At 40.3% G+C, this 12,498-nt stretch overlaps 1 protein-coding gene across 1 annotated transcript in view; it reads right to left on the bottom strand.

Moving 5' to 3' along the window:
* The window catches only part of LOC140467344 (calcium/calmodulin-dependent protein kinase type 1B-like), a 39,365-nt gene extending 34,073 nt beyond the window's left edge, over positions 1-5,292 (bottom strand). Inside the window, exons 1-2 of the mRNA XM_072563643.1 lie at positions 5,160-5,292; positions 4,795-4,910 (exon numbers count right to left, since the gene is read on the bottom strand). Of these exons, the coding sequence (XP_072419744.1) occupies positions 4,795-4,880 (86 nt within the window). The 5' untranslated portion in view covers positions 4,881-4,910; positions 5,160-5,292. The remainder of the gene's footprint in view (positions 1-4,794; positions 4,911-5,159) is intronic.
* Between the last annotated feature and the right edge of the window lie 7,206 nt (positions 5,293-12,498).

Below are 12,498 nucleotides of genomic sequence, written 5' to 3'. Positions count from 1 at the left end.
CAAGGGGAGGGGCCTGTTTGGGCAGTAGAAGGGATCATTGCCAAAAGGAATGGGGGTGTCAGGGCTGGGACTGGGGAGAAGGAAGAAGTATTTGTGGAGGTGGGAATAAGGACTGTGACCAGATGATAGTCATATGTATGAAGGGTATGTGGAACAGCCTTGGGAATGGAGGAATAGGGGGCATGATAGGCCACAAGATAGGGGCTATTGGCCATAATCACCATTATGGCAAATACATGAAGCATAGGTTTGCAAACTCTAGCTATTTCATTTGTAAACATTTCTTCACATACATGCAATGCATGCAGAGTGGATGTGCTGATGCACCAAAAATACTTCAAAGGCAGATTGCACCATACCACTGGTGCTAGTTAAACTAACATTGTTGTCTTAGAGACACAGAATTTAGTGGCAATAACTTAAAAGGATATGCTGAGCGAAAGCACCCCACCATTTGTGGAATGTCCAAGGATGCCATGGGACAACAGGAACATCATTGTAAGTATGATGATAGGCATTAATGAATGCAATGGGAAGTGGAATGGTTGAAGTGTGTCTGGGATGGGAAGGGAGTCAGAGAAAAGCAGGCACTCCTTTCTGGATGTAATGTGCTGATCAATCAGCTGGTGTGGCACCTTCACCATATGGTGCACATGCTGTGAACTGGATAATGATAGAACAGATGATAGGGCTATTGAAGGTGAATTCTGGGGTCACCCTCCAGTATTGCCACATCAGTCTGGCCCATTGTGTTCTACACAATTGGAGTAGGCATCAAGGTACTGTGTTAGATGGTCAGGAGCAAGGAGAGTAGGAGCAGTTTTCCAAGGAGGAGGATGAGGACACTGAGCTAGAGGAAGGTCTCCTTGTGAATGGCAGAGCTCAGTTTAGGTGTGAACTATGAGACAGATATGAGGTGATTGATAACTAGTTCCAGTAGATGAGAGCTGATTGACACCAATTCCAGTAGATGAGATTTGGGTGCAAGTCTGTCAAGATCAAGAACCCATGACTTGGATCACATTGTGGGGGTGAACTGTAGCCTGTACTCATTTCTTTTGTGTTCTCTTTCAGTGGTTACAAATAAAATCTCATAGTTGGACTTGACCATATGTTTGCCTATCTGTGATGTTCCCTAATGGACAATGCCAAGATGTTGGTGACCACTGGGCTTTGAAGGAAGAGTAGTGTTGACTCAGAGAGGCTGCTTGGACACAATGTAACTTTTGTGGTGCAATGGTGCAGTGGTACTTTCCTGACACTTCGACTCAGAAGCCCAGGTAAAAGTCCCACTTGCTCCAGAGATGTGTAGTAACATGCCTGATCACGTTGACTAGAAAATAAATAGGTGTAGCTCAGAACAGAAGGCCTGGTGATTAATCAGCAACTCGAGTGAGAGAATGTACAAGGGAATGTCAGCAATGCCAGTAATGTGTTATGGGCAGCAGGGCTTTGAGGTTATTGTGCCATTATGGTACCAGTAAGTGGCAACGATGGGTTGTCAATGCTTGTCTATGTGTATAACAGCCTTTCAAAGATGGTGCAGGTGCAAGGTATGCCAATCTTTTGGCATATGACCACTGAGTGACAAATTGTTTTGGGAATAATATATGGTAAGATAGGGATAAAGTCATATGTGAGACACCCCACAGGGGCAGGGTAGATAGTTAATGGGGTATAGGAACAAATTACTGCAGATATTGGAATCTGTACTGAAAACAACAAATGCTGGAGATCACAGCTGGTCAGGCAGCATCCATGGACAGGGACTAAGCTAATATTGTGAGTCTAGATGATTAGTCTTGAAGAGTCATCTAGGCTCAAAATATTAACTTGCTCTCTCTCCATGGATGATGCCTGACCCGTTGTGATCTCCAGTATTTGTTGCTTTCAGTTAATGGGGTGTGTTTGGTAAATTACAGTGAGAAATCTCACCAGGCCTCATGGTGAGAATCCCTCCAAAAAAACTTGACCTGGCTCGTACTTAACCAACATAAAAACATAAGATTTAATACATTCTCTTTTCCATTGCTGTGGTTACTCAAACAATATTATTGTTACAAAAAAAAAAGATTTTGTGATATCTAAATAAAATGCCCTCCTGTGAAGGTTACATGTTTTTACAAATTTGAATTCCCTGATGAAAGTTATTTTTTGTGTGTTATCCTCCCATACACTGTCAGTGAAAGAAAACTTTAATAGGTGGGTGGGCTGTTAGTTAGAACAGCCCAATTAGAGTAGTACCATTACTTAACAAAGTTTTATGCAAATTTTAAAACAGCCATCATCCTCATTCTGGGTTGCTCCTGAACTATTTTCATGAATTTTCATGCATCAAAGATTACAAACAATGCTCTGAAAGCATGTAATCATTTATCAATTGTTCTCTCCAGTAAAATTACGCAACAAATACACAAAATGTATTGCATCTTTCGTTCAGTAACCATCATCTTCCTTATCTCCCCTTTTTAATACTTCCGTTCTATTCTTTTCTCAATCTAATGTTCATACAGTTTGATGCCTCTGCTTCCAACTCATTCGTGATTTTTCTCTAACATTGTTCCCATAAAAGAAAAATCAGTTTTATTTTGTTAATTGAATCTCTAAGGCTTGTTTACTAAGTTAAAGTTATGAGTGTTTCTACAACAATTTTTTCATCAAATAGTGCTTGAATTCCAAGTTCCTCCAGCCTGCAAGATGGGTCTTAGAACTCCAGGAGCATCTGGATTACTAGCCTGTAACACTACCACTACATGACCATCTTCCCTTAAATGTAAATGAGTATGCTAGCCACTATTGAACATTGATTTAAATAGATCTGCTAGGATGCAGAAGCAGGCAATCATTCAACAAGGCATTTGGAGGAACTTAAATTCAAGTAATAAAACCTAAAATTGAAAATTAATCTTAATAATGATGGCAATGAAGCTATTGCTGTGAAATTGTTGTAAAACCCATCTAATACACTAATGTTCTTTAGGGAAAGAAATTTGTTTTCTTTACCTGGTCTGACCGAAATGTGATTCAAGAATCATAGAATCCCTACAGAGTGGAAACAGGCCCTTCTGCCCTCCATATCCACACCAACCCTCTGAAAAGTAACCCACCCAGACTCACTCCTCTACCCTATTATCCTCCACCTCACCTATACATCTCTGAACGCTATGGGCAATTTAGCATGGCCAATTCACCTAATCTACACATCTTTGGATTGTAGGAGGAAACCAGAGCACCTGGAGGAAACCCACACAGGCACAGGGAGAATGTGTAAACTCCACACAAACAGTCACCCGAGGCTGGAATCAAACCTGGGTCCCTGGTGCTGTGAGGCAGCATTACTAACCGCTGAGCCACTGTTCCACAGCAAGGTGAAATGGTCTAATATGGCATTAGGATGGGCAACAGATGCTGACAGGGCAACACCTACATCCCGTTAATGTTATAATGTGTTTTCTGTATATCGATTTAATTTTATCTTGTGAATTATTGTCTGGGAATAAAACTGGTAAGTGATTAAGACAAGTGACAAAGTCCTTCAGTCACACGATTAAATGGAAACATCTGACAGGCAGAAGAAGTGGATTCAAGTTCAAGGACAGAGGACAGAATAAATCTTGAACCTATTTAAATTTCAGATTAATTCAGAAACAATGGTTGAATAGTTTTCAGCTGTCAATGAAGATAAGGTTTGGGTTGCAGCCTATTTAATAGCCCTGGCAGAATTCTTTTTAGAAATAGAAACAAACATACATGTCCGGATTATTTTATAGTTCCAGTTAATATTTTTGCTCAACTCACAACAGTCTGGGATGATGTAAGCAAGCTGTTAATTCCCGATTGACAGTGACATTAACCAGGAAGATAAACAGCTACTGACATCTATCAGAAAATGATCTACGTTCAGTTGCCATGAATTCCCTGATCTGCACTGAGACTAAGCAGGAGGCTGAAAGAAAAGGGTCTGTTTTCCTATCAGGACCCAGAACTTGGTCAAGATCTTCGAACTTCATCAAGAAAGAAAACTGGCAGCAGGGATTTTGTACTAACTTCACCTCACTTTCTAAACACTGGGTTGTTGCTGCACAGATATTGTGCTATCTCAGGGCACTGATTGTATCTGACAAGTGGCAACGTTTGCCCACGGAGAAGGACATGTGACTGACATAACAGTCCACACCAGATGGTGGCAGGCCGAAATGTGCAACCCAATTTTGAAAGAGCTGTGCACAAATCAAGCACACAGAATCCAAGTCCTTATAAACGGACTGACTCATCATTAGTAAGGTGGAAAGCGGTTGAAAAAGTCCTCTAGTCATTTTAAAAGCAAAAAAGAAAAATCAACTACTATTGATGAAGTAATATATCTTTCATTGCAAGGATTAACATTATATTGTCTACTTTATAACAGATAATAATTAAAATTTAAGGTAGATCGGCCCTCCTATTACTTAGATTAGATTACTTACAGTGTGGACAACCTATTAACAATGGGACTGAAATTAGGGTGTTCTAATGGCGAATGTCTGCTTCGTCTATTTTTAAACACTTGCAGGAGTTAAACTGAAGTTCTCTGCATTCTCCCTGTCATTGTACCCGAGCTGTACTCAGTGAATTCAGACTGACTACTTGGCGGCTTTTGTCCACCTTCAATGGAATTTATATTTGATGTTACTTCGGGAAGGTTCGTCCACCTGCAACGTTTCTCTCTCCACAGCTTTGACCTACTGAGTGCTTCCATTTTAATTGCAGAATAGTGTGCAGTCCCAAAACATGTCTCAAAGCAGAGCTACTTACGACCCCAGTTGTTCCATTAACTGGAAACTGTCGGTGATGTTCAGAGTCTGTTTCCTCCAGCAAATACACTCCTCCTTACGGCCCATCGTTTCTGCCAATCGTCAGACTGGGCACCTCTGGCGAAATAGAAATGGGGCAGATATAAACTGACACAACAATTCCCAGGAGAGAAAACAAAATTCCACGTGATATGAACCATGAAAAGCTAACACTCGAAACTAAAACCAGACGTTTTAAAATTTGTTATCAACTGCTGAATAGCAAAGAAATCTCCGTCTGTTCGGAGCAGGAGTCAGTTCGCCTGTTTGAATTCTAGGAGACAGTGAAATTTAATAACTTGGAATTTCAAGCGTTGGGATACTTACTAAAGATATTGCATAAAAATGGAACAGGACAATAAATATGCTACTCGCAATTTGTCTGCTATGGTCCCTCGCTTCGAATCCAGCTCCTTCTGTGTCCCTGCTGAGTATTAATTCCAATAAAAAAGATTACAAAACAAATCCAAGCCACTAAGTTACAGATCAGCGCCTTAAAGGAGGGGGTTAAGGTCACGCTAAACGCACAACTGGAGGAGAAGGAGATATTGAGAAAAGTCCCAATAGCTCATAAACTATGACAAACTCACGCCCTCTCCTGCTTTTCCTAGTGTGGATCATTCAGGGTCTTAGTAACAGATTGCCCTAAGCGTTAAAGTATCCTAGCTCTATCTTTTAAAACGTCTTTGTTTTCTGATTTCCGCAATTAATTCTACCAATCTTCTGATTTTTTGCTGATTATCTCTAAGCAATGGAACTATAGGAGAACCCCCAGAGATACGTGGAACAGCCTCCGTTTTCTAATCAGGAATCTTTTCTGAGATTCCCTGCTCCCAAACATGACAGTACTCCCAATCTTCAACATTGTACAGATGGCAGTCCCAATCCAAATTTCAATGAAACAGGACATCCGCTTGGAAACTTACCATAGTTAGAGTTTCTGCATATTTGTGTGGAAAGTCCGTGTAATGGACTTGTTGCGTGTTGGATCTCACCAGATCCTTGTAAAAAGAAAACATTTGAAACTTGAAAGGGTTCAGAAAAGATTTACAAGGATGTTGCTAAGGTTGGAGGATTTAAGCTATAGGGAGAGGCTGAACAGGCTGGGGCTGTTTTCCCTGGAGCGTAGGAGGCTGAGGGGTGACCTTATAGAGGTTTACAAAATTATGAGGGGCATGCATAGGATAAATCAACAAAGTCTTTTCCATGGGGTCAGGGAGTCCAGAACTAGAGGCATAGGTTTAGGGTGAGAGGGGAAAGATATAAAAGAGACCTAAGGGGCAACTTTTTCATGCAGAGGGTGGTATGTGTATGGAATGAGCTGCCAGAAGAAGTGGTGGAGGTTGGTACAATTTCAACATTTAAAAGGCATTTCGATGGGTATATGAATAGGAAGGGTTTGGAGGGATATGGGCTGGGTGCTGGCAAGTGGGACTAGATTGGGTTGGGATATCTGGTCAGCATGGAGAGGTTGGACCGAAGGGTCTGTTTCCATGCTGTACATCTCTATGACTCTATGTCTCTATTTCATTCATCTCCTTGAGTCATACAATACAAAAACAGAGCTTTGGGTCCAACCAGTTCATGCCAAACATAATCCCAAACTAAACTGGTCCCACCTGCCTGCTCCTGGCCCATATCCCTCTAAACCTTTCCTAATACGTCTCCTTGTGTATTCTCCAAAGGATAGAACTCAAACTGTACCTGCACTTTGGGAGATAATCTGCAGGGTGTGGTCATTTTTTTCAGCAGGGGTGTAATCAGCCCCTCATAATAATGACAAGAGATCACCTCCCATCAGTTTGAAATTTCTTTGATACCTCTAGGTATGATACCCCATTGACTCCACACAAACATTTTGCTAGTCAGCCACTGAATTTACACTTGCAGTTATTTTGTCTCTGTAGCAGTTCTCTGTTTAAAAAAAATTGAATTAAGGTCTGAAATATTATATTTAGACACTGCAATCAGATTGTAGATTGCACCAAAGAAGATAATAGCTGTCAGCTGATGGTATGGAAATTGTCCCCCAGAATGTAATTCCAACCGTTTGACATATAAACAAAACTGGCAAAACTGGCTTAATCCTTATTGATTACCTTAGATCAGGTGTGACAAAGCTAATTTTGCCAAGAAAGACTCTCATTCCAATTCCACCCACCCACATGTGCTGGGGACACATATCCTGTGGAATTCCAAAGGAAAATTAGAGACCATGTCAATTGTTGGTGTCAATTGTTTACAAGCTGGAAGTGACTGACATGCAAATCATAGGCATGGATCCTTTCACATTATATATTGTCCAAACTAACTCAAAATAGATCGAAAGCATGGTGTGTTTATTTTTATATTTATGAGGTTGCTAAGATTAGCATGTCCAGAAATACTTGCGTAAGATTTATATTTAGGATTATATTTAAATTAATACACTTGCGGATCTGGGTCAGGAATTTTGTAATATGAAGGCTAATGGGATTAATTATTTATCTTTGTGTCAGGTATGATCTCACATAAGTTAAATATAATTTCAGGCGTTTATTCACTGCGCTCACCTGAAAAAAGTCTCATTCAAATTGGCAAATTAGTAGTCACTTACAGTGTTTGCTGTGTATGATTAAAGGGAAAATGTCTTTATTACAATTATGCATATCATCTGATAGTTGAAGAATTTTGTCTGTTTTAAGGTCAAGAATAAGCTATCAGTTTCAATGCAATTTTTGGTAATAGTTCCCTTGTGACATGGCAGTACTGATGTTTTTACAACTCATTACATTGTATAAATAAATAGAAGGCAAGTACTAACAAAACAATTATTCAGCAACAGGTGGAAACCTCAAGTGGATATCAATGCACAAATATGCATAGACGTAAGCCTAGAATTTCCACACTTTGATTTATGACACGTCTGTCTCATTAAAACAAGCTTTTTGCCCAACAGATGCATTTAAACAAGGCTCCCAATGTCACACGGCAAGAGCAGGGGAGTGGGACTAATTGGAGAGCTCTTTCAAAAGACATCAGCTCTATTTATGCTGTATAGGTCAATGTTTTTTTTTTGCATTGCTATTTACGTAGATCATGTATAAATTCATGGGAAGTGGGTACACGTCAGAGCTGTGCAGCTATAAGAAAAGTTTTATGCACTCATCTCAGCAACTATGGGGAGATAAATGGACAAGAGGAATGATGCTTGGCTCTTTCACTCTTAGAAACCTCACTGCACTATACATCTTTTGTTTTATGAAAATGGAATAGAATTAATGCAACCAAGCACTCTTTCTACATAGGGACAACAGTTTGGGGTACCATCTAGGAGAAGAATATCAAATGTTACAAGTGTAGAACTCCATATCCTCCTGGAGGAGAGAGAAGACGGAAAGTACAGAAATCTGAATGCAATTCCATTAAGTCACTCAGGTGTGTCACTTGTGTCACAGAGAGGAGGTTCCCCATTCTGGATTAGTGGCGCTGGAAGAGCACAGCAGTTCAGGCAGCATCCAAGTAGCTTCGAAATTGACGTTTCGGGCAAAAGCCCTTCATCAGGAAGTTCCCCAGCCTATCGCCTCAATCCCTGTGCAGCCAAATGGTGTCAGAAAAAAAAATCAATGCCACCAGCAAAGGTGTGTGACACAGAGGCTAGTACATTTGGCACACTTACCATTTCTCCCTTGACCACCCTGAGCATGCCCACCATCCTCCAAGAAACACTTCCACAACTGACTGGCTCTCACTTCACTACAGGCAAAGGACAGGTGACAGTTTACAGAAATGGTCAAAAAGTTTGAGGAAACTTTGGGGGCTCATTTTAAAGGGTGCACAAGTGTGAAATCAAGTTTTACCAAAACAAAAGTACATGCATCATTTTTGCAGTGCTGACCAAACAAAAACAATAATGTTCAGTTAAATAAAAAAGGCAACGTTTCACAATTACTCATAATGCTCATTACTACTATAGATATAAATGTGAAATGAATCAGAAAATAAAGCAGACATTCACTTGCAATATTTTGGTTTAGTTAAAATCTGAACCAGATTTATCTCTAAATCTGATGTGCCAAGCTTGCAGCAGTGAGCATAAGCTACTAAATTCCTTATAATCTTAATTGTCCTACAAACAGCTTTTGTTGCACAGAGCAGCAATAATCATTGGAGCTGCTTAGGCCATAGTTCAGATTTTATGCAGCAGCAATTTTCAGAGTCAAATAGGGAAACCAGGGAAGTATAATAAACAGCAGTGATTGCGATACACTGAACAAAATAGTGTTGATTAGGTAGAAGACTTTAAAGTAAAGCTCTCAGCAATCTGGGGCTTGTTTTAATTATCCTGGAATGTGGAATGGGCTGGACTGTGAGGCACATGGCTTAGCAACAGTTTGGAAGCAACTGGAAGTAGCAAGGTTCAGAAAACATTGACAAGGATGTTGCCAGGTTTGGAGGGTGTGTGCTATATGGAGAGGCTGAATAAGCTGGGGTTGTTTTCCCTGGGGCATCGAAGCGTGAGGGATGACCTGATAGAGGTTTTAATATCATGAGAGGCTTGGATAGAGTAATTAGACAAGGTCTTTTCCCTGGGGTGGGGGAGTCCAGAACTAGAGGGCATAGCTTTGGGGTGAAAGGGGAAAAATTTAAAAGGGTCCTAAGGGGCAACATTTTCATGCATAGGGTGGTGTGTATATGGAATGAGCTGCCAGACAAAATGGTGGAGACTGGTACAATTACAATAATTAAAAGGCACCTGGATGGAAACATGAATAGGAAAGGTTCAGAGGGATGTGGGCCAAGTGCTGGTAAAAGGGACTAGATTAATTTAAGATATCTGGTCGACATGGACAAGTTGGACCAAAGAATCTGTTTCTGTGCTGAACATTTCTATGACTCTATGATTCTAAGTAATACCCTGCAGGATGGATTTCTGCTCAAAGCTGGCAAGAATGGCGTGGAGGGTACTGTTCATTGCATGGGAGACCCAAGGATTCCTTGCAGTGCCTGAAACAGCAAAAATGTCACTACTTTTTACCAGGTTTCTCATTCATGACTTCTGGTCTTGGGAAGGAGACCACATGAATTTCTTTTAGCAGGTCTGGGTTAAAATAACAACTGGGTTTCAATTACCTTAAAGCAAGGCAATTAAATAGAGAAAAATATTGAATTCTGATAACATTGCAAATCCTACCCTCCAAACCCAGAAAGTCCATGGTCTGCTACTCATTAAACATAATGAGGTTTTGTGGAAGACTGTGAAAGAAAACCTTAAAAATATTTCACTGTGATGCCCAAGTAACTGAACAACTACAGAACATTTATGCTGCATAATTAAGAATAGCCACTTGGCCCAAGGTTGTTTGGAAATCCTGGGAGTTGAACCACTCACACAAAACAAATGCTTGCAGGGTGTGTGGGGAAAAACTAGGAGGACTGAGAATTATCTAGAATGGGGAAAACCAGTTTGGAATTTACAAACTTTCAGCTTGGACATGCTTAATTTAACACAGCCGATTTAAATTTGAACAAGTAAAACCCTTGGAATCATTGAGAGTTAAAAAGTCTGGAGATTTTTAAAAACTGGACAACAATGAAGTGAAAAGACTCATGATATTTGATGACGGAGCACGAGACTGCATGAGTGATAATCCTCCAACGTGAAATGATCCATAAAGTCAGAAGTGCCTTTTACTACTATTGCCTTGACTTTGCAAAAATCATAACAAACAGTATACAGTAGGAATACAAACAGAAAATGCTGGAGAAACTCAGCAGGTCAGATAGCATCTGTGGAGATAGAAACAGAGTTAACAGCTTAGTTTTGTGAACTTTCAAAACTGCTGGACCAAATAGCCTGTTTCCACACTGTAGGGGTTCTATGATTCTATGATTCATTGGGAGAACTGAATGATGTTTGAGAAGGCTGAGAGCTGAGGAAAACCTCGAAATAAAGGTGCTAAGAAAAGCCTTCCTCTTCAGTGTTGAACAAGGTACAGTGTGGGGTTTCCAGGAAGAGAGTGACTCTTCCAGAAGATTGCCTGTATACATTCCTGAAGCTGTGAAGTTAAAAGTCACACAACACTAGGTTATAGTCCAACAGGCTTATTTGGAAGCACTAACTTTCGGAGCGCTGCTCCATCATCAGGTGGTTGTGGAGTATAAGATCATAAAGACACAGAATTTATAACAGAGGTTTACAGTGTGATGCAACCGAAATGATATATTGAAAAAGACCTGGATCTTTTAGAATGATCATATCATTAGATGGGAGACTTAGCAAACAATCCAGGTCTTTTTCAATATATCATTTCAGTTGCAAAACACTGTAAACTTTTGCCTTAAATTCTTTGTCTTACGATCTTATACTCCTGATGAAGGAGCAGTGCTCTGAAAGATAGTGCTTCCAAATAAACCTGTTGAACTATACCCTGGTGATGTGCAATTTTTACTTTTGCTCATCCCAGTCCAACACTGACACCTTCAAATCATGAACCTGTGAAAGCATTAATGCTTTTCTAAAAATAAATCAACCTGTTTGGACACATCATGATAGCATGGATTTGAACCCAGACCTTCTGGGCTTAGAGGGAAGAATGCTACTACTGCATCACAAGAACCCCTCTAAAAGTGATGACCCCTCTGCTGCCAATTAATTCGAGCCAGTCATGCTTGGCTGACATTCTACAAAAGCAATATTTTTGGACTCCTGATGCATCATGGTCGTGCTGTGATGGAGAAATGGAGGCATGTGGCGTCGCAGAAGTTGAAACAATGGAAGTTAATTGAGGCTTTAATTGGCTTCCATGCAGCAGACTGTTAATTCCCAAAGCAGCCTGTTCCCCGTAAAGTCACCCAGAGGCAGCTCAGTCTTCAGGAACCATCCTGCTGGGGGTTCCCCACTATGTTCCCAAACCTGGCTTCATGGGCCAGGAAAATTTGGCCGATAACTATATTTTATTTCTCACAGATGCTGCTAGACACCTGCTTCATAATTCCACCAACTTCTGTTTTACTACACAAGTGTATTTTTTGCAACGCTGTGAGACTCGAAAGTAAGTTGTGAACCTGTAATCATTGACTTCTGCAAGGGTATCCTTAACAGCTCATTACTGTAAGCAGCTTGTTATTATGGCTTAAAAGCCAACAGTGAACAAAACCAAATCTTGTATGCATTCTCAAAATGGCAAGGCCCAGTGGTGAATGAGTGCATACATAACATTGACCTTGAAGTGTTCAAGAAAGAAAGATTTCTTCACTTAGACTCATCGAGTCATACAGCACAGAAACAGACCATTTGGTCCAACTTGTCCATGTCGATCAAGTTTCTCAATCTAAAATAGTTCTATTTGCCTGCATTTTATCCAATTTCCCTCTAAACATTACCTATTCATGTACCTGTCCAAATGTATTTTAAATGTTGTGAACTTACTTTCATCTACCACTTGTGTGAAAATGTTGCCCCTCAGGTCCCTTTTAAATTTTTCTCCTCTCACCTTAAAATTATACCTTCTAGTTTTAAACTCCCCTACCCTTGGAAAAAGGCCTTTGCTAATCCCCTCATGATTTTATAAACCTCAAGAAGGTCACCCCTTAATCTCCTATGCTCCAGTGAAAAAAATGTATCAGCCTATCCAACTTCTCCTTATAACTCATGCCCTCATCTAACTTCTTGGTCATATCCTCA

The sequence above is a fragment of the Chiloscyllium punctatum genome, chromosome 45 (genome assembly GCF_047496795.1).
Source record: "Chiloscyllium punctatum isolate Juve2018m chromosome 45, sChiPun1.3, whole genome shotgun sequence".
Classification (NCBI taxonomy): Eukaryota; Metazoa; Chordata; class Chondrichthyes; order Orectolobiformes; family Hemiscylliidae; genus Chiloscyllium; species Chiloscyllium punctatum.
The sequence above is the reverse complement of the archived record's forward strand: the minus strand, read 5'-3'. Positions and strand labels throughout refer to the sequence as shown.